At 35.0% G+C, this 27,610-nt stretch overlaps 1 protein-coding gene across 16 annotated transcripts in view; it reads left to right on the forward strand.

Annotated features, from left to right (window-relative positions):
* LOC115216977 (spectrin beta chain) overlaps positions 1-27,610 on the forward strand; it is a 169,897-nt gene that overhangs the window by 93,303 nt on the left and 48,984 nt on the right. For all 16 annotated transcript variants that reach the window (XR_005001216.1, XR_005001214.1, XR_005001213.1 and 13 more), the window contains exons 2-4: positions 8,843-8,993; positions 13,914-14,065; positions 27,405-27,578. Coding sequence is in view for 2 of the 16 variants with exons in the window: in XM_036507319.1 (XP_036363212.1) it covers positions 8,858-8,993; positions 13,914-14,065; positions 27,405-27,578 (462 nt within the window). In the remaining 14 variants the exon portion in view is untranslated. The remainder of the gene's footprint in view (positions 1-8,842; positions 8,994-13,913; positions 14,066-27,404; positions 27,579-27,610) is intronic.

Genomic DNA, 27,610 nt, shown 5'->3' on the forward strand with positions numbered 1-27,610 from the left:
AGTTACTTCAACCATTTTCCTTGCAAAAACACATTTTTATATCTTATAACCTTCACTTTGTTATGGCATTCTCTATTTCTTTCATCATCATTAACAAACTGTAAGATAGTTTTAAAATCAGTGTTATTATAGGAAGCGATAGCAGTGCAGATAGAATATTATCAAAAACTAACAACAAAGACATTGGAATGTTGTCTTAGAAGTATTTAATTAGTCCTGATATTTTGAGTTTAAAACTCCTTTTCAAAGTTTTTACGGGAAGAGAAACAAACTGTGTTTTGCTCTTTAAAGTCTTTGAAATGTCGTTTTTAACTCAAAATATCAAGGCTAATTAAATATTTCTTGGGTGACATTTCAATAACTTTGTCATTTTTTACATTTAATGTCGTATCTGCATTCCTATTTCTGTTTATAAATGCACAGATTTTCTACACAACTTCACAAATATTTCAAGCACGCTATAACACTTCTAAGTTGTTTCAAAACAAGGCAGATAAGACACACACATGCACTGTGGTTGTAGTGTTAATTGTTGAACTATTTAACCACATGAGTTGCATACTCCATTGGTTTGATCACCATTCATTATTCTGCCTGCTTCAGGTTACCCGATAACTTATCCTCCTACCCTTCATTTGTAAACTCTAACATCCAGCAATAAAAGGAATTGCACTGAGTAAAGCTGTCTCATTTATTTGAATGTTGAAAATAAATCCAAGCAGCATAGGACTGACTCATGGGAGTGTTTTTGGAAATATAACAGAAATGGAGAACCTTTTTATTTTCAAAAAGCCATTTGGGTTTCAGTATGGGTCAACATTTTAGAACTATTGAGTCCTCTAAAATTTGTGTTATTAAAATATAAAAGATAATTTGAAGTTTATGTGGATATATTACCAAATTTCCATTTTGGTAGTTTGAAAATCTTTTCTGTATGATTTAATGTCAAAGAACTGTTGTGTAAAGATGACCTACATTTCTCTATTGATTTAATAGGAAAATTGCTAGAGGTGTTTCAAACTAGACAGTAGTAGTAGTAGTATTTATAATGAATTTTGTGAAGGATAGTTGCAACACAATGTTTAAACCAAAAGAACAAGGTAGTTGGGTAGGTATTGTGGAGTTTGTGACTTCAGTTAGAAAACTGACTGGTCATATACTTGGGGAGTTTGTATGGAAATAAATTAGGAAGTGTTGAATATAAGTTCCCAAAGTAAATGAATCTATCAATTAGTATAATGACGAAGTGAAGCTTCAGGCTGATAACTGTTGCTTGAAGACCTGCTAATATATATATGTGCAATATATATACAACTGATAATGAATGTTAATTTAATGTGGTAGTCTTTCTATTTGATGTCATCTCTATTGAAGGGTTATAGATTAAGTGCATTATACGTAATAATATAATCAATGAGGTATAATGAAAATTGAGACGTTTATTTATGGACCGTTTGGGTTAGTATTTCAGATCTACAGAACTTAGATTTAATGAAAACCATTCAAGTAGTCCTTGACTAATTAGCATTTTGTCAAACTTATCCAGCTGTTATAAAATTAACAGGTTTCTATGTGATGAAAATGCCTTGTTTGTCATTAAAGAAAACCTGGCATAGTTTTGGCAATTGATTATAATTCAGTTTGTTTGCCTAAAAATACTTTTTACAGATTTTAAGTAAATGGGTGTGGATGTCTGCAATGAGGCTGTTAAGCGAAATTAATCATAAAGCCATTAGGCTCTTCACTGTCTTCTCTCCTTTTCCAACTGGGGTAGCCATATGTCTCCTCTACTGCAAGACAATTGTTTCAGTCCTTTTATCATACTTTAACCTCTCTATACCTAGCATGAAGCCTTCTCCCTTGGTGCCACACCCCATCATTTGAGGGATCTTGTCTTAGTAACTACTTGGTGAGCTCACTAGCACCAGTACCATGCAAAAAAAAAAAAAAAGAAAAACCTTCAGCATGTTGAAATGGTTGGCATTAGGAGGGGCATGAGAAATAGATGTTAAATGATGGTGAGAATGATAATGATATGAAAAAGAAGCTTTTGGATGAAACCATTTTATGAGGAATCTTTAAGTTTGTTTGCTTAATGAAATTCTTTGACAATGTAGATTCAAGAAGTCTGTTGCAAAATTGTATATACTAAAACTGTATTAAAGAATTATGAAGCATTGACAGATAACTTGTTCCTCTTTATGACTGCCTAATCCTAACAAGAACACAGAAGTGTCCAGACTTTAACCTTTTCGTTACTATATTTGTTTTGAGATGCTCTGTGTCTATTTCAATTAATTTTAAATATAACAAAGAATTTAGTAAAATAACTTTAGTAAATTTAGTAAAACACTTTAGATAGTGTTAGGAACATAAATTGTGACTAAGGTTTGGTGGAAGATTTCAATTCAAAACTTATGAAAACAAGACATTTGTACTACAGAGCCAGAGCCAGTCTCAGCCGGGTTGGTAATGAAAGGGTTAGGGGAATCCAACACATTGGTGCAATTAACTGAACTAGACTGTGCAAGTAAGGGCAATGACAGCTGATTAAAGTTCATGAAAGACCAGAGAACTTCTTTGTCAGCAGATAAAAGGGTTCCTTATTTGTATGAACAATGCAAGTGTTTACTATATAGAGGCGTGGTGAAGTAGTTGTTGACAGCAGTAATGAAAGATCTGGTGAAGGTTTGGAATCAAGATTGCCTGTTTAGTAGTGATATCATAATGAGATCATTCATATAAAATAGTCAGTGTATGAATGTGTATCTTGACATTTGATGAAAGATTTTCATCTTTGGCGTTCATGTTTCAAGAATGGCAGCGTTCAAAGGATTAGGAATTTAAGAACAAGAGTATTGTTAATAATTAATGTTAAACGTATTTAGCTGAAATGGTATGTTGAATACATTTTGTCAAAAGATAGGTAAATACTTTTATAATGTCTTAAAAAGAAAAGAATTTTCTAAATTTATAAATAAAAATTGTCAGCTGGGACTTTGTTGAACGATTTGTGTGTGTATATTGTACTCAGTATGTTGTGGAGACTGCATGTCTGAAATTGAAAATACTTCAAAGGATGAGTTTGTAAAATGTTATATACATTATACACACTACCCAAGCCTGTTGAGTAGCTTTTGAAGTGGTTTCAATTTCAAAAACATCTGTGTGTCTGTGTGAATATTCAAATTAGAGAGAGATTGGGGGAAATATTCAACAGTTTTTCATTTACTTAAAATTGAACACAATCATTCGAGTTCCTCATTTACTGCTTTTCACAGTAACTCTGTGTGTGTGTGTGTGTGTGTAATATACACACTAATCATATTAAGGCTATTTAGAATCCTGTTTAATCTCCCAAATTGTAAGATGTAGCTGGGGACAAGCCACTACCCAACTGTGTTAATTCATATTTGCAGATCTATCAAACACATGTGAAACAAGATTTATATATGTGATAGAAAAAAATAGTCAATGTTTATTTTTTTCAATACTTACATCTTTCATTCCTTCATATTGTAATTTATTATAATATTTTGATATTATGTTAATTGCTGGACATTAAAGGTGATTAATTTAATATTTCAGATCAAGTTGAATGGTTAAACAACTTGATAAATAGTGCCTTTAGTATTATATAAACATGAAAATATAACTATTTAGACCTTTTCCTTTGTCATTTGACCTCTTCAGTTTTCTATGCTCAATAAATCATGTCAGACCATTCTCATTTTTGCTTTTAGGGCATAATAAATTAAGAGGCATCGCTGGAATCAGCCATTGGTAGCCAATAAAACAATAGGCTTAAGTCTCCTCATGGTATAAATAGAACCTTTTCTTAGAAATTAATAATTTTAACTACTTCCTCCTGCAAAATATTTTCTAAATCTCCATCATCATTTAACATCCGTTTTCCATGCTGGCATGGGTTGTAAGGTTTGACCGGGGTGTGGGAAGCCAGGAGGCTGCACTAGGCTCCAGTATGATCTGGCAGTGTTTCTACGGCTGGATGCCCTTCCTAACACCAACCACTCTGAGAGTGTAGTGGATGCTTTTTACATGCCACTGGCACAGGGGCCAGAGGAGGCTGGCAACAGCCATGATCGGTTGGTGCTTTTTACATGCTACCAGCACAGAAGCCAGTCAAGAACCTTTTTTATTAAATGACCTTCAGTAATACTTTATTCCATATCGTCTTGATCTGATCAAATAACCCACAGTTTATCACTTCATCCTCATCACATATTAAAATTGACAGTCTTTCTGCCATGTTTTCTCTCTCGAAATATGAATAGTCCTTTTTGAATTCATATTGTGAATCCAGTGCAGGTATTTCATTGCTATGTTGACTCGTTTATACATTTACCACCAGTTCAACCTGACAGCACTCAAGCTGTTACGACTACAAATCTTTGGTTCCACCCTCTTGTGGTATCAAACTGATTCCATCATAAATTATTTCTTATATTTGTCTGATGGGTGCATCATATTTTTTGTGGAAGCTTTTTGCCTGATTCTTAAAACTGACTGCCCCTTGCTTGACCATTATTGGCAAGGAACTTTTTTTCTACTTAAGTCTTCAACAGTCTCTTCTGAATGTTTGCAGCAAGTTGAGAGAATCCCTAGCACATTGGATAAAGTGCTTAGTGACATTTCTTTCAGCTCTTTGCATTCCAAGTTCAAATCCCACTAAGGTCAAGTTTGCTTTCTTCCTTTTGTGGTCAGTAAAATAAAGTAACAGTTAAGTACTATTGGGTTTATATAATTGACTAAGCCCCTAAAACTTGTTGGCATTGTGCTTTGATTTATAACCAATTTAGCCAACCTTACTTTGTGGCTACTCATCAAACAATTCTGTCCCAATACTTGGAGGTCTTTGAGGGCTGTGCATCATCAAGTTGCATGTATTCTTGACTGAACTCTTTATTTGGTCAGTTCTTCAATGTCTTCCAGAATATTTGGAAATGAAAATTCCTGTAGACAATCAGAATTTGTGGTTAGTTTCAAATAATTATATGAAAATTAAAAAAATCTAAGAACAGAAAGCAAGTAAAATTTAATTATCTTCAGAAAGCAGAACTGAATTGTAGACACCAGTCCAAATCTAGTGATATTTTAGTAATAATTCGACTCTACTGAACAAATTCTTCAAAATTAAAAGCAGTCTTTAATGAAAGCCATAATTTGAGTGAAAATAATTCATCATCATCTTCGTTTAATGTCCGTTTTCTATGCTAGCATGAGTTGGACGGTTCATCCGGGGTCTGGGAAGCCAGGAGGCTGCACCAGGCTCCAGTCTGATCTGGCAGTGTTTCTACAGCTGGATGCCCTTCCTAATGCCAACCACTCTGAGAGTGTAGTGGGTGCTTAATTGGTTCAGCATATCTTATTTGCATTGAAGCTATATTTATTTGCAAACGCACTTTGAAATGAAAGCCATTTTGATCTATTTAAATTTCTGAGCTCTCTGTCTAGCTTTCTTGACCAGAATTGTCGTTAATACCAATGATTGACTATTCTTCTCATTAGCAGAATATTTTCAAAAAATCCTTGCTTTATTAAGAATGTTATCACTTATTTTTCTTTTTGCAATGCTAGAGGTATCCGTATCCATAGCAACTTTTTTCAAAGTCATCAGTACTATGTTCTTCAGGAGAATAGAATACGAAGACTACATTTTGCAGCTGAGCATTTCAATGTCTGATTGCTGCAAATTCAGGTCTCTTCAGGATCAAATAAACCAGACGGAAGGTTTCGTTCAATAAGCCATACACACGGTCACCACCGAAATAGGCTTGGTGACTGACTATTCACAACAAATGTCACTGCAATCAATGCCACCAATTATCGTATGGCTACATCTGGTGTATTGCAGCAGCTTTATTAGATCAATGTAGCTTGTAATATATAACATTTAATGCACATAATTTTCCAAAACATATTTATCAATAATTAAGATTGATTTGTGTACAGTTTTCTCTTCAGTTCATACTTCATTGTGAAAGATATGTCAGACAACAAAGGGGTGTTAAAGAAACTAGAAAGCGTGTCTTGTTTGATTCAGCCTGACCTATTAGAAAGTAGTTGCTGGGTCTCTGTAATCAGTTCTACTTAAGAACTTAGTCATTAGGTAGCTGTTAAATGTTGGTGTGTGTGCTATCTATAAAGGTTGAAAGCTGACTAACTCCACAATAATTTGATCTTTGCTACTGTATAGCTGATATCTTTCTAACTCCTGATAGATAGTTGGTGACAGGACACAAACAGTAGTGATAACAGCTAATGGCTCTAGAAATTCATTCAAATATAAGAAGTCGTCTGTTTTATGCTAATATAGGAACGCTGACAAATTAAAAAAAAAAAACTATTTGTGAGTACTAGTTACAACTGTGTCAAAAGCAGATAAATCAGTCAAGTTCTGTACATATTAGAAATAACTATGTACTTAAGTTTGAACCTTAATATATTCAGTGCAAGACAAAAGGTTAATTTGGCAAAGGCCCAGAGAACAGGAACTCTGCATCGAAGAGACATCCTTATGTGATCATCATCATCATCATCATCGTTTAACATCTGCTTTCCATGCTAGCATGGGTTGGACGATTTTGACTGAGGGCTGGCGAACCAGATGGCTGAACCAGGTTTCAATCTTGATCTGGCAGAGTTTCAACAGCTGGATGCCCTTCCTAATGCCAACCACTCCAAGATTGTAGTGGGTGCTTTTACGTGCCACCAGCACGGGGTCAGTCAGGCAGTACTGGTAATGACCTTGCTCAAATCTTTTTACACATGCCACCGGCATAGGTGCCAGTAAGGTGACGCTGGTAACGACCACACTCGAATGGTGTCTTTTACGTACCACCGGCATGGAGGCCAGATAGCCACTCTGGCAACGATCACGCTCAGATGGTGCTCTTAATACCCTACAAGCCCCGTGATATACTAGACAAGAGTTGGCAGAAACTCAAGCGTTATGTAACCAGCATTAAGTGGGCACACTCATGTTTGTGTGAGTTCTAGTACCCTAATAGCAAATTACATTTTCAAATAATCTGTGCTGAAACAATTATTAACCATAAACCGCCTTAGGCTGGATAGTTGTGAACTTCTCAAATAACTTGCTAGCAGTCATAGGCAAATGCTGTTATTTAGGTTGTATGATCAATGCTGTTATCATCAGACTCTGAATGTCTTCTTTTGGAAACAAAAAGCGTGTTTGTCTGGGCAAAAAGTAAGCTTTGTAATATCAAGTGTATGGATTATATAGGGTAAATAGGGTGGGGGATTAGGCTGATTGGGGCCAAGAGGATATGAAATATAACTTTCTAGTCTGTTAACAGGCATCAAACATTAATCAGTGTTTTAATAGCTACTGGTTTGGGCATGTAGTGTCACTGTCAGTGTTTAGGGTTAACTCAAGATTGTCATATGTATAAGGCTAGTCTATTATTAACAAATTCCTGCTTAACTCTTCATGGTTTAGACAGAAACTCACTTTGCATGCAACAGATTAAGGCAAGTTTTCTGATTGATATTACTTAGAAACAGCATGAAAACTTGTTTTATGTGTTGAAACTTGATATAATTGCTCACAACAGTTGGTTTATCTTGGTCTGGCATTGGGCAGCACCCATACTAGGACCCTGCCTTGAAGGGTTTTAGTCAGACAGATCAACCCCAGTACTTATTTACTGTTTTTTGTCTTATTAAATTTTGGTACCTATTCTCTTTAGCTAATGCTACGTTACAAGGAGATGAGTAAACAAATACAAAGATACACACATACCTGTATGTATAATTGACAGGCTTCCATACAGTTTCTGTCTGTTCTGTCAATCAAATTCACTCACAAGGTAATGGTTGACCTGGAACTATAGTAAAAGACACTTGCCCAAGGTGCCACACACTAAGACAGAACCTGGAACCCTGTGGTTGCAAAGTGAACTTCTGAACCACAACCATCCATGTCTGTACCTGTTGAATTACATTAATAAATAAATTTTTTAAAAAGTGAAATAATTGAAAATAGAAAGATTGCAAATGAAATTCATTAATTTTGATTTCTAAAATGTCTCTCTTCTTTGTGGAATTGGTTTTGTAATCTGATCATTGTTCGTCAGAATATTCATATTTCAAATACAAACTGTTTGTAATCACATGAAGCACCTTACTAAATAGATGTAAACACATAAAACCTATTTTTTGTTACATCATTTTTTGCTTAAAAAAAGCAAGCTTTGGAGATGAATCGAAGGCCAGTCAATGTACTTCTTGATTCTGGAAATAGAAGGCAGCATCTTTAGAAGATGCAAATTCTAACACATACCATTTCAGATGATACATTTCTGAACAATTATATAGTGGGGGGAATTTCATTTGATTTTAGACATAAGGCAATTGGAAAATGTGTTCCTTATTTTTAGGAGTTCCGTATGAGGCTGAAGGAGCTACGTCTGTGATTTCTGTTTAATCCATACCTTTTCATCTAAATTGTTTTTACCTGGCGTTTTATGTGAATCTTAGGTAGCTGTCCTTTTATGCATTTTTAAGTATATTTTCAACTGGATTATTACCAAATACCTTATTTAAAACTGTAGATAATAGTGGTAGGTTTGTGTTCTCCACTATTTAAACTAGTGATATGTCAAAATAATAGGTTGTAACCTATCTTATTAACCTTTTGTTTTATCATAAAGACGGACAATCTCAGGGGTGGAATTTACCTTTGTGTTTTTGTCATGCTTTCAAGTGATTTTACCTTTTGATCTATGCCTAATCTTATTGATTTTGATTTTAGATTGTAATTTTTAAGATTTTCTTCTTTCTCTCTCTCTTCTTTTAGAGTTGATAAAGTGTCATGACGGAGGTAGCGCAGATCCACACGGGGGTCCATTGGGAACCTGGGCAGGCCCCCCAATTGGTGGAAGAAGGTTTCGATAGCGGAAGTAATTCTTCCAAGCTGTTTGAGCGATCGAGGATCAAAGCTCTAGCAGGTAAGTTGTTTTTATTTTTTAGTTTTCTGTTAATTAGGTATATTTGTGTGTTGCGTGTTTGGTTGCAACATATGGTTTTAATGCTCTCAAGATCCATATTTAGATCGTCTACACCTTATTGCTATTTTAGTATTAATGACATGGAATGAATTCCAGTTCTTGCTTATTACAAATTCTCTCTGGAATGATTCATTAAATTACGTCATGTGACAGACAAATTAAAAAAAAAGTAAGTTTTGTCAGTCTATTATATTTAGGCAAAAGGTCCCTATGTAAACTTTTCCTGTTATTAGGTATCAGTATAGCCTGTGAGGATGTGCACAAAATGATATATTTTAAGAAAATACATTTTTATATTGTAATAAACATGTTAAACAAGCAATTATGCAAAAAAATAAAAAATGTTTTCTATGGGTAGATTTTTTTTTACAGTTATCTCCTTCCCACAGAAGTGTCTGTTTTTAATTTCTTCTGTGTGTGTTTATGTCTGAAAAATATATAGAAGTTAATGGCTGTGTGGTTAGGGAGCTTGCTTCCTAGCTACATGGTTTCGGGTTCAGTCCCACTGTGTGGCACTTTGGGCAAGTGTCTTCTGCTATAGCCTCAAGCCGACCGAAGCTTTGTGATTGAATTTGGCAGGCGGAAGTTACTGCCGTGTGTGTAGGTGCTTGTGCCTCTCCGAGAGAGAGAGAGAATGTAGCCTTAAGGACACTAACAATCAGGAAATCTGGACCATATTGCATTCTAGCAGACACCTTGAAGGAAGTTCTACTACATTGGAGTACTACCTTGCTACATAATGAAGGTGTGGTAGCAGGAGTGTATATGCTTTAAACATTGGAAGGATGCAGACATCATCATCGTCATATACAAACACAAGGGAAACAAATCCAGTGGATGTACTACGGCACTCTTGTCTATTGCTCATGAGGTTCTGGTCATGGCCAAACTCAAAAGACTGCTCCAAATCAATATCAAGCATCACCTCAAGGTCAGAAAGCTGCTTCCATGGGGAGAGAGGAATCTTAATTGCAAACCAGTTTCAGAAGAAATGCAGGGTTCTGCATCCTTGCCTGTTCATTTGTTCAAAATTTGGTCACATGTTCAATCATTCTACACAGTGATGATGGCTTGAATCTTTTTTTGAGGATGAAGTCTTGTGTGTGAAAACTGTAGTTTGGCAAGGTTGTATACTGGCTCCTGTATTTTTTTATTGTCTTCACCCGATGGAAAAGTAGGCCAACAGTCACAATTCAGTAATTCAACAGGGACCTTGTTTAACACCAGAAGGCTATAAAAAACCAAGCTCAGAGCTGAACAGCCAAGATCTACAATATATTGGTGCTTTTACTTGGATAGTTCATACGGCTCCCTCCTCTCAGCATATCAACCAAGTGTCATCATCATTACCATCCATTTTCCATTTTGACATGGGTCGGTCAGTTTTACAGGATCTGGCAAGCTCCGAGGTGGCATCAGACTCCAGTGTCAGCTTTGGTATGGTTTCTACACCTGGATGACATTCCTAACACCAAGCACTTTATACTGTCTACTGGATTGATTTTTATTTTTTGTTTTTTTTTTGTGATACTGCCACAAGTGAGGTTGCCAAGTAACTTACCAAAATCATATTCCCAGGTAGCAGCATCATTGCTAATGACTTTACATTTGATAGTTTAATCCCAGCATCTGTATCAAGGTCGTTCCCCTGGGTAAGACGGATAAGAGATATTGGGTATTTACTGATGACATTAAGACCCAGGAAGTGTTTTAAAGAACACCAGCAGCCTAAAAATCTACACAAAACCGGCACTAGCTCGAAAATAAATTCAGACGTATGACTCTTGGATCCTTTATAGCCAAATATGTTTAATATGGTCAACTGTTGTCTGGAGGACAAGAGACATGGTTCAAAGACTACTTTGGAGACGAACGACTTCAACCCATCAGATGTGATGAGACATGGCTACTTGCTGCCCAATTTAGTAGTTGCATTTTTGGTCATAAGGATGTTCAGAGATGTACAGGAAAGATGCATCAGGATGGGCAAGAAAAGGCTTACATGCATGTACGTATCACATGCGATACCTGTAAGGAAATGTTTACATGTCCTGCAGGTGAGCCAAACTCTACATCAGTGATTGCATTGTGTTATCACCAAAAGAAGTGTGTGTGTGTGTGCATGTGTGTGTGTGTGCATGTGTGTATTTGTGTATTTACATACACATAGAGAAACATTTACATATACCTATAAATGCATATACTTATGCGCATATATTTCTTTGTGTGTGTGTATGTATGTATATACACACACACACACATACATACATACATACATACACAGTTATGCTCCCACATACACTCTCGGAGTGGTAGGCGTTAGGAAGGGCCTCCGGCTGTAGAAACTCTGCCAGATCAAGATTGGAGCCTGGTGCAGCCAATTGGTTCACCAGCCTTCAGTCAAAATTGTCCAACCCATGCTAGCATGGAAAACGGTCATTAAACGATGATGATGATGATAGCCACAGCCTTGGGGGCTAAAACATGTAAAAGAATACATGCATATGTATACATGCTGGTGGATATACATCTACATGTTTGTAGGGACATGTGTGTGTGCATTAATGCTAAAGTATATATAAGAATAATTTAAACAATGAACCAAAGAATTACTCATTTTTTAGTGGTGTTCCATCATCATCCTCATCATCACCAAGGTACCGGTGATGTCTTTTACATATCACCAGCACTGGCCACGATTTCACTTAAAGTACAGCAAATCACCAGAAGTCTCACTCACCCCAAACCTGAAACTTGTATTGAGTAGAGGAGTGAGTGAGACTTCATTTTTGGCCTGCCAGTCTTTGTCAGACTACACTAGGGTTCCTTTTGTGTTTGACAAGTTGTTTTTCTGGAGTAGGTGGCGCTGTGTGAAAGAATAACTAGGTCTGGGAAGTAGATGGGTAGGAAGGGGGGAATGCAGAGGCCAGGAGGGAAAGTATGTTTGTAGGGTACAGGTAGAAAGTTATTGTTGGAAGATTTTATTAGTTTAGAGTGGGTGTTATTGTTTGGAGTTCAGTCAAGCACAGAAATGACATATATTTAATATACATGCATGTGTGTGTATGTCTGTATTTAATTATATATATATTTATTTTTTGCCCACAACGGGCTAAACATAGAGGGGACAAAAAAAGACAGGCAAACGGATTAAGTTGATTACATCGACCCCAGTGCGAAATTGGTACTTTATTTAATGACCTCGGCAGAATTTGAACTCAGAACGTAACGGCAGACGAAATACCGCTAGGCATTTCGCCCAGCACGCTAACGTGTCTGCCAGCTTATATGTGTGTGTGTGCGTGCGTGCGTGCGTGCGCGCGCGCGCATGTATTTATATATCATCATCATCATTTAATGTCTGTTGTCCATACTGGCATGGGTTGGACGGTTTGACTGGGTTGGTAAACCAGAAGGCTGCATGAGATTCCAGTCGGATTTGGCATAGTTTTATACAACTGGATGCCATTCCTAATGCCAACCACTCCAAGAGTGTAATGGGTGCTTATACGTGCCACCAGCATGGGTGCCTTTTGTGTGACACTGGGGTGCATTTAAGTGCCACCGACTTGGGTGTCAGTTTGCATGACACCAGTACCTGCCATGACTGCGATTATTATACACACACACACACAGTGTATGTGGGTGTGGAAGTGTGTATTTATATACATGTCAAATGGTGAAGTCATCATTTACGTCTCAACTGTGCTGAGTCTTACTTTTCTACAACCATTGACATTTGTTGGCATTTCTTGTCGAAAGTCCTGCACTAGTTCTGGTCTTATGAATTCGTGAGGAATAAAAGATATCTCTTGCTTGAAAAGGGGTTAAGTGTTAATGACAGGAAGAGCGTCCCAATGTAAAATCTTACCCCAGTTACCTCCCATCTAGGCTATGTAGTCTTGAGTTTCTTAATAAGAGCCAATGCATTGAACATCATTTTTCAACAGTAGGAATGTGTGGTGGATTGATTATTTATCAAACATGAAAAATTGATTTTTCTTTTTTTTTTCCTTTTCCATGCCACTGTACTAGTGAGGTTGCCAAGAAGCTTGTTAGTTTCTTGGTGACCTCAATTAGTGCAAAGTACCCAGTACACATAGTAAATTGGTTGGTCTATGTATGGAAGGGCATCCAGTTGTAGGAATCCTACCAAAGCTAAAACTGAAGCTTGACACAGCCCTGTAGCTTGCCAGATCTTACTGAACCACCAACCCTGTACTAGTATGGAAATCAGATGTTGAATCAGGATTTTTCACATGGTCACTGGTGTGACATAAACTTCTTAGTGAAATACTATTGGGAATTGCTACTGGAGTAATGAAGTTCGTTCCTGAATATTTTGGGATAGCACCCACTAAACTCTCGGAGTGGTTGGCATTAGGAAGGGCATCCAGCTGTAGAAACTCTGCCAGATCAAGATTGGAGCCTGGTGCAGCCATCTGGTTTGCCAGCCCTCAGTCAAAATCGTCCTACCCATGCTAGCATGGAAAGCGGACATTAAATGATGATGATGATGTTGCTAGCAATAATTTTAATCTCCCCCTCCCCCACTAACGTTCCCTATATTTGTGATGTTGAAGTTTAGCTGTTTTTACCTGCTAATTAAAAGTGTACCACCATAGTAACAGTAATCTTAGGTTTCATTAGACTTGATCATCCTTTTTATTATAATAATAATGAAATTATTGTATACAGTGCTCAGGTGGTCTCTACCTGTCTTTATCATTTCTTTATGTTGTCCATGTGTTGTTACTTAGTAAAAATAATTTGGTCGAAAATAAAAATATGAAAGATAACTGCAGAACCATGCTTGTTAAAAATTATATTAATGGTGCAAAATTTATTTCCCTTTTTTAGATGAGAGAGAGGCAGTGCAAAAAAAGACCTTTACAAAATGGGTTAATTCACACCTTGCCCGGGTTGGCTGTCGCATAAGTGACTTGTATTTGGATTTACGAGATGGGAAGATGTTGATAAAATTGCTAGAAGTCCTATCTGGTGAGCGCCTGGTAAGTAAAACTGCTTCAATCTCATACGACTTATTTAAGATGGTTGTCAATGTTGTGGAAGGTGTGTAGTTGGCTCTGACATGAGCTTCAGTCATTTTTATGCTATAGACAGAGACAGTTAAAAATTATTTTTGGAGCATCGGATTATATTTCAGAGAAATATTGTTTTGACAGAGCTATTAGCAACGATTGAAATGCTGAAGAATAAATATTTTGATGTACATGTTAACCTATGTTGAGGAATTTGATTATATTTTAAAGCTTAAAGAAAAGAATTAATAAAATGAATAAATGTATTTCGGGGAGAAAGATTTTATAATAAAAGAAGGTAGCCAAATTTAAAACCTCGGACCTTGTGGGTTTCACATATTGTGATTGCTTTTCTTTATGGATTTTCAAGTGTCAGAGACTTCATAGATTAGAAATGGTTTGAATGATTGGACTTCTGACCATTATCTTATACCTCCAGCCAAATAATTCTACTTGGAAATAAGTATCATGCTAATTGATCTCCTCTGGCAATCTAAGTAAAGATCTAAATTTGCAGAACTATCCAGCTTTTGTTCATTGAGAAAAAAATTAAAATTTTCATTTGTCACGGGTGTAGGATACATACAAGAAGACATTTTCAGGTCTCTGAATATTCCTTACCATTTCATCTGATTTTAAAGCCTGATATATTTGACCTTGGGTTTTTTGTTTTTTTTTTATCTATTCCTGTCTCTACTGCCATTTATTCTTTCTCATATTTATGTATATACATTGTATATTCACTACATATGCATCCTTATGATGCCTAGCTTTATTTTTCTTCAGTTAATTTCCACTTTGTCCTTCATATCTTGCATAACCAACACATCACACTCAGTCCATTCCATTGCTGTTACTATAATTCCACAACACACCTTCGTCACTTATTTTACACAGGCAAAACTCGTTTGGATCAAAAACTAAATTGCTCCTCTTGTCTTGCAACAAAACACTTTGTATTCTGTGCTCTGCTTCCTCTCATCATGAACAGTAACTGTTTTAGCACTTACGATGATGATGATTGATGAGATAGTATTGTACTGGTCTTTACTATTGATTACACAGATTAATGTAATTACACTGAAAAAGCGATTAATTTTTTTTCGTAAATAGATTGATCATAGTATATTTTGGCACTTGCATCTTGTCTCTTTGTGCCATAATCTCCTTTCTGACCACTAGTTTCTTTTTTAAATCTTGTGTAGCTTGGCTTTTTCTTCTTTTTTTGTTTCTGGAGAGATTAGGGTTGGTCACAACCAAGTAAATATTGCGAGAGGTATGATTTGAAGTATATGTTGTATTCTACATAAAATGGACAACTAAAGGGTATTATGAGAAAAAAAAAAAAAGGAATATCTTAAATGTGCTTTTAATAATTATTTTTTGATCCACAGTCTTTTAATAATGAAAATTCTCACTTTATATATTGTGCATTTGTAAGTATGCAGTTGATGTGTAAATGTTAGTGACTGGACTGTGGTCTGAATTTGGTTCCTTGTTTCTTAGTTTCTAATCCCAGTCTTGCTGCATCACATTATCAATGATTTAAAATATATATATATATATCAGCCTTTGTAGATTAGGATGTTCTTTAATCTATACAAGAAATATTGAGCAGTCTGTGTAGTTTCAATGGTTGATGTAAATATACTGGATTCCTTGTGTATTTAGTGTAAATAGATAAAGTATTGAATGAATTGGTTTGATTGGTCAAAGGATATCCTTAATGTGCCAATGCAATCCAGAACATTTTTACCTTGACTTTGAATCATCTACATTACTTTACTCTGTATGAAAATGTTGCGAGTGTGCAGTGTGCAAGAATTATTACCATAGAAAGAAATAATATATTTGTGCTTTTTATGTTTAAAATAGTTTAACTATTATGGTGCCTTTAAAATTTTGTGAATTTTATGGAAATGCTTTTCTGTCTGAGACTTTGGTATTACAGTTATACTAAAGCTCGTATGTTTGGTTATCCACAGTGTAACAAATTCTATTTTGTAAAATTTTGGTAATTTATAAAGGAGTTCCTTAGATTTACTTTTGATTAGAGAACAGAGTGAAATAGTTTAAAACAAGGCTGTTTCTGTTAATTTCATTATCTTGTTAGATATTTTTTAGTAATAATCCATTGAACAATCAGAAAACACAGCCAGGTATTACTGTCAATTTTTTCTTTTTAAATGAAAATAGGAAAATATGTGAGCATATGAAAGTACTTTTATTTCATGGCATATAAAATGCACTCTGCATTAAGACAAAAAGCCTTAAAAAAATTACCTGAATCCTTTGTGAAGTTGGGCCTATATTACATGCTTTAATGCATTAACAAGTTATTTTTCCTGAACATGTGTGCTCCTGAAATTTGGGTGCACCTGATATGTCTGAGCATCTTTTATGCCATCAAATATGGTATCTTGAAAGTTCTGGATTATATTTTGCACTTTATTTCAAAAATATTTAGCAAAGACATAAATGACTGAAAGAAAAAAAAAAAAGATAAGAAAGAAATGCTAAATGTTTCTGGATTACTATAGTTTAATTAAACATCTTTAAAAGTTGGTTAATCTTTGTTCCATGTCAATTTGTATTAAGAAATAAAGAAATGCTTGAATTGAAATTGGATAAGTTCAAAGCATTTGTCTTCCTTCTATTCTCAAGTTTTCTAAAAGTATTAATATCTTGATTTTCAAATACAAAAGAATTTTCAAAAAAAAAAAAAGAAAGAAAATTTGTCATCAATATGTGAGAGTTTGGCGATTAATAATGACTACCTCACACATGACATTTGATATTCACTGATAATGCAGGAATTGTTGTAAGACAGCATCAGGCAGAAGATAGTTTTAGATTTACTTCCATTGTCTTGAATGAATATTAACTCTTGGAATGTAGACACTTTGGAAAATTGTGCCATTTCAGTAATAAAAATATTAACATATTTCCTATTCAGAAAAGCTTAATGGAACTTTTTTTCTTTTCACTTTTATTTTTTGAGTCATCTGTTTAATGTTGCCTGTTTGAAAAAAGGGAGTCAGTCACAATAAGTGATACACTTCTTTCTTAGTAACCCCATTCTAAATTACTTGCATTACTTTTTCATACAAATGACTACTCATCAGAATCTATTGCCGAGAGGTAGGACGACAGATTACCGATTCATTTGTGTTTTTGTTTTCATTAACGAGATGTTCTGCAAGCCAAGGAGGAAAAGATTTGAGTTTTACTGAATTAATAAATTCTCGAAAATGCTTTCACTGAGTGACGCAGTTTTAGCCACAGAAGATTTTATTAGACCTAGACTGAAACATTACCTTAGTATTTGAGGAATGGTAACTAAATCTGAGATTTATGCAAACTGTATAAATGAGAAACTATTCTTTTGATGAATACATTGCTTTAAGTTCATCATCAGCCAAAGTGCCCTCCCTGTATCCAGGGGTCAGCTTATCAACACCCAGTCCCCTCTCTGTTGTGCTGTATGCATAGTCAGCCAGGCTTTTGTTTCTAATCCTTTCTTTGGATGTCCTCAATCCACAAACATCTTTGACGGTCACTTGCAGTCTTCCCCCTCAACAGTTCCTATCAGGATGGTCTTGGGCAACGACTGTTATTGCATTGCATGTCTAAAATCTGATATCTTTAAGGACTTGATTCTTGACACTAGGTGTCTTTGCATTCTCAGCTTTTGTAGTATCACAAACATTTGTCATCCCCCATCTTTGAGGCATCTATCATCCTTTCCATTGCTCTGTATATTGTCAAAAGTTTCTGCTCTGTAGAAGACAATAGACAAAAAATAAGTTTACTAGTTTGTCTTTTGAGGTGAAAATCTTTTTCACTCTTTTAAATGCAGTTTTAGCCTTATTCTTAGAGTAACGTCTATGCTGTGAGCTACTTCAAATAAGTGATTTACAAATATTTTCTTCTGTGTGATAGGATAAAAATTTAGCTAAATTTTATATCATAGCAATTTTTCCCTAAAATTGCCAAAGAAATAAATTTATGTAAATTACATTAATAGAAGTCATGTGCATGCTACCTGAACTGGATTATGAACTTGACCATGAGAAGGAAGCAATTTAATAAAAAAAAGTTAGTTTTTTATAAGCCTCTCAGGAAAACGGAAGCAGTGCTACCATTTTAATCATTTTCTTATTGCTCAGTAGATCTTATAGTTATTCATTTTTAATTATTATCACTAATAATAATGATAATAATAATAGTAATAAATGCCCTGATGCAGTACCAGGCAGTGGCTCTCATGGCTTCTCATCTGAACTGATTGGAAGTGTTATTATATACATTGTTTTGTTTTGGTATGGGCTACAGTAAATATTCTGCTCAGTACCACAGATTTGCATGTCCGTTGTTTGACCGTAACTAGCTGAGCATGTCTCTTGGTGGCTGATGATATATGCATCTCTGATCACGAGCAGGAGTAGTGGGGGAGCATCATAGCCATGTGTTTGAATAATTCATCTCCAGAAACATGGGTGTTTTGTTCAACATCTTTAAGCGACCATTATTCAGAGACCATTTGAGTGGGATGGGTTACTCGACCTGAAGAAAACTCTGAGCCCCCACCTGCAAGGTCATGCGCTGTTTGTCTTGATATGAGATCACCATGTCACAACACGTTGTGATGCATGTGCCTAATGTATACCCTTATCAAAAAGGTAGCCATGATGGTTATACTGGGTTTCATATATTTTACCCCAGTGTCACTTTGATGGCATGCACTACTCTCTCACCAAATAATAATAATAGCCAATATAAATGTTTGTTGGTTGGTTGGTTGGTTGGTTGGTTGGTGAATGCTTCAGTCATGTTCTACATGATACTGAGAAGAGAGGAAGTAAAAAAAAAAAGCAACAGTTAATATAAAAGGTGCAATGTGAGTGCACATACAAACTTGATGGCAGGCAATGATAACTTTGTGAAAAGGACAATAGTTCTTATTGAAATTTTGCAGAGATGGGTTTTCTATGGAATAGATTGTGATTATCTTAATAAAATTTAGAAAAATAACATCTATTAATTGCAAATATACAAATGAGAAATTTGTTTTATTTAATTTGAAGGTAATTGTGTTTTTTTGGGTGGGGGGACTTATTCATTTTGTATAAGACCAAGATATTTGATAGAAGTTAATTTACTTTGGTGTTATTGCCATAGTTCCTGATATTAGCTTTGGTGGCAGAAATATACTACTTGTAGGGCTACTCATCATATATAACATTCTAGTTTCAAAATATTGCTTCCACTAATGCTGAAATGGTTAGGTATAGCTGTGTGGTTAAGAGGTTTACTTTGTAAGCATATGGTTTCAAGTTCACTCCCACTCTTGGGCAAGTGTCTTCTATAGCCTTGGGCCAACCAGTACTTTGTGAGTGAACTTGGTCGATGGACACTGGAAACCCATTGTGTGTGTGTTGGTCTGACAACTAGTGTTGGTTGGTTTATGTCCTCTCAGTAGCTCAACAAAGGAGACTAATAGAATGGGTACCAGACTTTACAAAGAAAAGATTGTACTGGGGCTGATCGATTTGCTCAACTAAACACATCAAGATAGTGCTCCAGCATGGCCACAGTGCAGTAACTGAAACAAATAAAAGATAAAAAGAACAGCCTTGCGAGGCCATTTCCCTGATACTTCCATGTTGTTGCTGCTTAGTACTTCAGTGTTGGCCACGTCTATGTTTCATCCAAACTTCCTCTTCAGAGTTTCGATCCTCTACAATTCTTCTGAACCAAGACTTCTTGCTGGCTTCATAAACAGATCTGTTAGCTTTTGACTCATCTTATTTTCCTTGATGTTCGTGTTCTTTGTACCACTTGTAAACCTTGCAAATAACCTTATATATCTTTACAGTTAAACTGCTAGCTTAGCCCATGGTTGAGAATAGTATTTTTGCATGCATATACTATTGAACTGTCGGTCCAATCATATTACCTTTGTAAAAATGCTGTGATATCTTGTAAAGTTATAAATGGCTATTTCTATATGAGGTATTTTATTGGCTAATAAAAAAGAAAAAAATTTAATTAGAAAAATTATTTTTAGAGTGCTTTCTCCTTATTTTTCAAGATTTTATCAATACTTTCTTGTCCCCTTTTTGAAGGTACATAGTTTTTTCCCCCTAACAAACAGTATTGTATTGTAGCAGGTAGTATTGTAATGTTGGAAACTTCCATTTTGTTTGAAGTATTTGTAATGAAAGTTAGTTTGTATTTGGTAGCTTACATTTTGTGTTAGATGTTCTAATGTAATATATTAATTTCATGGCCAATGTTGTATTACAAAAAGGTTTCTTGTATGAAGGATATTTATAAAGGTATCTGTGCATTTGTGTTTTAATTCCTTTATTTTTAAACTATGTTGACAAATGCACTTTGTATACTTTCTTGTCAATAACATAAAAAAAAAATATTGCTTAACAATTTCTTTTATACAAGGGCAGAAAGCTAATTTCGTTTAAGCGAGTCTATATTTGGTGAGCATTTATTTTCCGACTTGTCAATAGGATGAATCAAGATAAATCAAGATGAATCTCCGGCATGCTTGGAGATTTACTTCAAGTAAAGTCCAGAAATGACTCTACCAATTTGTTTCAAGTCAGCAATTTTACACTTTTCAATAGAATATATGAAATATGTTTAGATTTCAAAGCTGAAGTAAGCTTTTTGTTCTCGAGTCTGATTGATTTGGGTATTTTGTCATAGTGTTGTGTATCAGATGTTGTCCCTAAAACTATTTGCTCAGGGTCTTCTTCAAATATTGCAAAATTCTAGACTGCAATTGTCTCTGCTCAAATTTTCCTACAGAAGTTACAAGTCACCAACTAATTTGTTAGTCATGATTTAACAAGAGGACTTCTGCATAGTCACCTGACCAGCTAGAATCAACAAATAAATCTGTAAATAATATTTTACAGTATCATAAAAAAAAAAATTATACATTGGTTATTATAGTTTTACAAGAAAGTCAGGGTGGCCACAGCTGAAATGTCTATAGTCAATTGTTCTGATCCGAGCTGACATGGCACACAACAGCAACCTCATCAGTTGGTGAGAACCTACAAAGGCCATGTGTTATTATTGCCCCACATGATGGGACAAAAAAAAAAGGTGCTTGGTGTATAACGTCAGCATCTTCCACTCAGTTTGCTTCTACATCAATGTTTGTATTTTCCATTTTTGTTTATTATAGGATGTTAGCAATTTAAGGCAGTCTGAAGCCTAAGTTCAGCCCAGGGAGTTGTTTTAACCCCCACCCTCTCTTGCACACGCACAACACTTAACTATTCTTGCCTGTTGACGTGTTACTTAGCAGAAGAAATAATTTCTTAATTGTTTTCCAACAAGTTTTAGCTCCTAGGTATATAGGGTAGAAATTCACATTTAAAAAGAAGTTAGACTTTTGTTATCATTATTAAGTAGGAGTGTCAATTATTGCTGAACTTTAACACTTTATAGCATGAAAAATACACATTTGTGCTGTAACACTTCTTAAAAGGAACACATTCATATCTCCAGTCTCTGAGGGCATATTTACATTTACTTAATACCACATAAAATATATGAAACATTTAACATTTAGTTGGGTGAGTGAAATGTCACTAAGGCCCATCCCTTAGCAAATGACAGATTTACCTCACACAACTATGTATTTTTTTTTCTTTAACTCCTTAGGGACACTGTTTTTCTCTTCAATATATTATCTCATCACAGTTTCCCCTTTTAGTAACCAGCTAATTCCAGATGTCAGCCAGTTGTGTCAACTTCAGAACATCCCTCAAATTAAACCTCAAACCACAAAATTGGGTCTGACCTGACAATTTCATGTTTATGTACTTTATTGGGCTTACGAATAACAATTTGGCTGGTAGTGAGGCTGAAGCAGTGTATACACATATATACAAAATATTTGTTCTTAATAATATTGAATGCTATTTTTAACTGTTTTCTTAATTAAAATTAATCTTATTCAAACAATTGTAGACTTTAATTTACAGAACCAACACTTCTTATACAACTCATAACAATGTTAACAAATTCTTAGTTTGATATTTGCAGTCTTTATACATTGACTTCCTAATCTCATTCATTTGTATTAAAATCTTGGCTGTTTTCTCTGCATTGGCATCCTTTTAACCATTATTAGGTATTATGAAATTGGTATCTTGATTAAGAAATTACTTCCTCTTCTAGTTTTATTGTTCTTAAGCCAATTTTGAGGTGGTGATGTAAAACTGATTGAAGCCACCTTAACTATTATATGTTACTAATCCATGAGAGTTCCTGTGTAGTTGCTTCCTTGCTACAAATAACAGCCAAATCACCCTCAAATCATATCAGATAATAACTGGCACTCCATAAGTTATGATGAGGGTTTCAGTTGATCCCATCAATGCAATGGCCAGCTCTTGACATTATTGTGCAAGTGGTTTGGCACTCCACAGACACACATACCCTTAATGTAATTCTCAGGAAGATTCAGCATGACACAGAATGTGACATGGCTGCCCCCTTTGAATTACTGGTACTCACTCTTGCCAGCCGAGTGGACTGGAGTAAAATGAAATAAAGTGTCTTGCTCAAGGTCACCATGTGATGCCAGGAATCAAACTCCCAACCTTATGATCATGAGCCAAATATCCTTACCACTCAGCCATGAACCTTCACACTATTAGATAATGTCCTGAATACTTATAAAAAGACAAGATGGCCACAGCTGGATTGCTTTTGATCATAGATCAGCTTGATCAGGACTGACCTTGGTCTAAACAATAAACTAATTGTTTCAATTATATTAATCTAGAAGTTGAAAATGCCAGTCCTGCAAACATTTTCTTGCTAAACCAAAAAAGAACTAAATAGTATAAATGTTCTATTAGTTAACCTTCCTCCTTTCTATAGCTCCAGTTACTAATCTATTCTATACAACCCAACCTCAGCAGGCATTTTAGACCAATACTTAAGCAAGCGATTGGGGATCTAGAAATGGCATTTGGCAGTTCACTTTTTGGTCAGTTACATTCCTCTGTGAAATTAACTGACTTTTTTGTCTTCTGCTCATATTGTGTTCTTAGCCTCTTTATCAACTGAGAGCCAAGGATCACAGATCTCAACTATGCAGTTTCTGTCTCATACTTGAGCCGATCTTTTGCACACCTCTTAGAGAGGTGTGACAAGGTTTTGGATGCATTTACCTCAGTTTGACCGCTAAGTTAATGCAGCCAAAACAAAAGTCAGCTTTCTGGGAGTTTATTTTTTGTTCTTACAACACTAGCAACAGGTAAATGGCCATGGGGTATAAACATTTGATTAGTTTTAGCAGTAGTGTACCTGTCAAAATTATATGAAAATGGACCATTCAGTAATGAATCATTTTGAGTCCTGGTCTTGAAGTTGCTATTTCGATTAAATGACTCTAGTCATTGGGTCAACCTTGAAGGGTTTTGTGGCACAGATTAACTCCAGAGCTTTTTTTTTTTATCTTGTGCTATCTATCAGGGTCTCTTTTGTCAAACTGCTAACTTAGAGGACATAAACAAACCAACACTGGTTGTCAAGTTGTGGGGCAAACAGACACACACACGTAGGTGGACCGCGTGTGTACCGTTGGTGATTTTTTTTTTCCCTCTGTCTTCCCTTCTCTGGATCTTTCCTTCTTTTCTGAGCGTCCAATAATACTATATTTGTTCCACGTCCTCGCGTTGTTGTGTTTTTTTGTGCTTTCTTGTTTGGATTAACTTTATATATATATATATATATATATATATATATATATATATATATATATATATAGCCTGCTGACCTAGCCAGTAGGGTGACATCATTTGAAAGCTAAGCCCAATGCAAAAAAATGTGCATTGTGACCAGTGATGTATAACATCTAATAACGCGATACACACACACAGTCATCCACACAGTTTCTATCTACAAAGTTCACCCACAAGGCATTGGTCAGTACAAGGCTTTATAGTACAAGACACTTGCCAAAGATGCTCTGCAGTGGCATTGAACCCAAAACACACGGTTGTAATGTAAGCTTTCTTAACTACACAGCCATATTGATATTTTTTTCATAACTTTACGAGATAATGATGGGATTGAGGCGCCAATGCACTTCTATCGTTGAATCTGAAGGTTTGTCACTTGCACTGGATAGTTGATTGACTTCAGAAATACCCTTTCTGGCTCAGAAAGAGTATTGAATCCGTATTTGAAGTTCCAAATGGTTCGACACTGAAACGGCTGTTGGACCACGATTGGTTGTGCATTTCTTTTTACTTCCCTGCTACTGGAGGGAGGTTAAAATGTTCATTAGAGATGATGATTGATTGAGCTTTATCAAATAAGGTGCAAGTCATTGTGGATCAGAAAGTTTCTAAGATAAATGCACTCCTTTTTACTAATTTAGACAGACTTATGTCAAAGGAATTTTTTTGCTCTTTATATGAGAGAGAGAGAGAGAGAGAGAGTGGGGACAAGATAAGTTAGGACCTCCCAGATATCAGTGAGATTGATTTAGCCCATGCTCGTTCTGAACATACCTTGCTCAATGCATATCTGCATAATTTTATTTATGTAAAAATAGAGTTAACAAGAACTTGAAGGAATGGATTTTCTGTCTGGATTTTGTAGCTTAAAGAGTGTAGCTGATGCTTTTTATAGGCCATTTGCGTGCGTAATATATATTAGTTTTTTGATGATTAATTTTATTTGCTTTTAGTTCTATTTCAATTTCAATACAATGTAATCTCTTCCATATTTATAATTTTATTTACGAACAATATTCAATAGAAATTTGTTGGCAAAATTCTTTACAGCAGACTAATTTCAATTTACAATCATATCCACAATTGAATTACGTTCACTATGCCAGTGTTTATGGCAAATTCTTTAGATTATGACAAAGATTATTATATAATAATAATAATAATAGTTTATACAAATTGAGTTTTTCAACATCTGTTCACTATTATTTGTCTTTTTTCCTTTAGATTACCCATAGTTGATTTTAATGATTTGTTTTCAGTTTGTAAATAGGTTAAATAGGTTCGTGTATAACACAGCTACAATTTTTATTCTAGAAATTTGGCAAAATTGATTTGGAAACATTTTTAGTATTTGAGGTGAATTCAGAAAGTTGTTTGTTTAACATTGACTTGAATTGTGTTGTAAATTTAGTTTCATTCAATCTCTTTCCATTTCAAATGAATGATAAGGCTTCATTCTAATTAATCATTGAGTTACGAAGTGGTATCTCTCTTTAAACAAGATCTACTGGAAAGGAGCAATATAACCGTTTCCAAGAGCCTAATTGTAATAATGAGAATTTCACTCTTCATGTTTACATTTCCCGTATTATTGTAACGAAATTAAATACCAACATCTGAAGTATGCAATACAGTATTTGTGCAAAACACTATACATAATTACACTCTTATCTATGCACTTATGTGCAGGCTCACATACGCATTCTCAAAGTAATTAGTCAATATTGGTCTGAGGATGCAAACAGGAAAATAAATCTCAAAACATGAGTATAAAGTTTCATTGTTTGTGATTATAATTTGTATGATATACAGTAAAATCTGCAGTCCTTTAAAATTGTTTTAACAATGTTTAAAAACAGCTAATGGAAACTGAAAATATTCAACCACTCTACTTTTAAAATATGGTTTTTAAGGCAGCGAACTGGCAGAAACGTTAGCACGCCGGGCTAAATGCTTAGCAGTATTTCATCTGCCTTTACGTTCTGAGTTCAAATTCCACAGAGTTGACTTTGTCTTTCAGCCTTTCAGGGTCGATAAATTAAGTACCAGTTGCACACTGGGATCGATCTAATTGACTGCCTCCCCACCAAACAAAAATTGGGGGCCTTGTGCCTTGAATAAAAAAGAATACCATTTAAAAAACTAAAAAAAAATTAGATGTTAAGCTTTTAAATAAGATATAATTTACTAATTTTCCTGGTTATAAGAATTACAATAGCAGGCATGAGTTGAAGGTAATGTATGGTTGACCATTCAATGAAGCAATAAATATTGTAGGGTTAATGAATTATCTATACAATTTAGTTCATCATTTAACATGTGTTCTTCATGCTGGCATGGGTTAGACGGTTTGACAAGCGCTAGCAAACCTGAGAGCTGCACCAGGCTCCAATTGTCTGTTTTCTACATCTGGATGCCCTTCCTAAAAGCAATCACTTTACAATGCGTACTGGGTTTTTTTTTTTTACATGGTGCCAGATATATATATATAGGGAGAGTTTACGAAAAAAACAAAAGACGAAGACAGGTGGTGTAGAAAACAAACAGATGTATTAGTATAACGCTCAGGAATAGAAAAAGTCTTTTACGTTTCGAGCCTACGCTCTTCCACAGAAAGGGACACAGAAAAAAAACAAGGAGAGAAAAAAATGTGTGTCGTAGCTAACGATCTATCATGGTTTTCTATTTCTTTACAATTTTAGCTATTAGTCTATAGTGATGATGCATTGCCATTAAACCTCGACTCTTTCAAGGTGACTTTACTACATTGGTTGGTCTCATTTTGTATATATATATATATATGCTTTTAATTTACTGAAGGAAATATTCAACTTTCTTATTTCTTGGAAAGATGCTAAAATCTTTTAGCATGCAAAATTATTTTGCATTAAATATATTTCTAGCATAAATTAAAATCTTTCAAAAATTAACAAAAACAAATGTGGACGAAACATTACTATTCGTCACTCAACCGCTTCTCCATTCAGACATAATTAAGTTCCTATTGATCTAATTTTCTTCTGGCTTCAGTCTTTTTGGATTGTGACCATTTTGGGAGACTGTCTTCAAGGTTGATTATATTGAGAGACCAGTACTCTGTATGGTACTTACTCTATTACATAAGGAACAAATGGTTAAGTCCACTTATTCAAAATACTAATTAGATATTCTTTATATATAATCCTTATGGCTGTGTCTATAGTTATGATACATTGCCATTAAACCTTGACTCTTACAAGGTGACTTTACTACATTGGTTGGTCTCATTTTGTATTTAACCAAATGGCTTTAAGCTTACTTGTTTTTGTTGCTATGTGAAGATGTTCTCATCCATTCAGTGGAAGTCTTTTGTTGTTTTTAACCTCCAGGAATTCAACATAATTTTGGTTTTGCATTTCTTTGCAATTTTAGCTATTAGACATTTTTAACCTTGAATTTACCAAGACCTTTTCGTTTGTTATCATTTTACTACATTTGGGTAATAATGCTTAATTATATTTTTTCTCTGTTTTTTTCAGCCTCGGCCAACAAAAGGGAAAATGAGGATTCATTGCCTGGAAAATGTAGATAAAGCATTGACATTCCTGCATGAACAAAAAGTCCATCTTGAAAACATGGGTGCTCATGACATAGTTGATGGCAGTGCTAGACTTACTCTTGGTCTTATATGGACCATTATTCTTCGCTTCCAGGTTGGTAAACCTACATCTTTTATGTATCTATT

Source organism: Octopus sinensis, linkage group LG11, assembly GCF_006345805.1.
Source record: "Octopus sinensis linkage group LG11, ASM634580v1, whole genome shotgun sequence".
Lineage (NCBI taxonomy): Eukaryota > Metazoa > Mollusca > Cephalopoda > Octopoda > Octopodidae > Octopus > Octopus sinensis.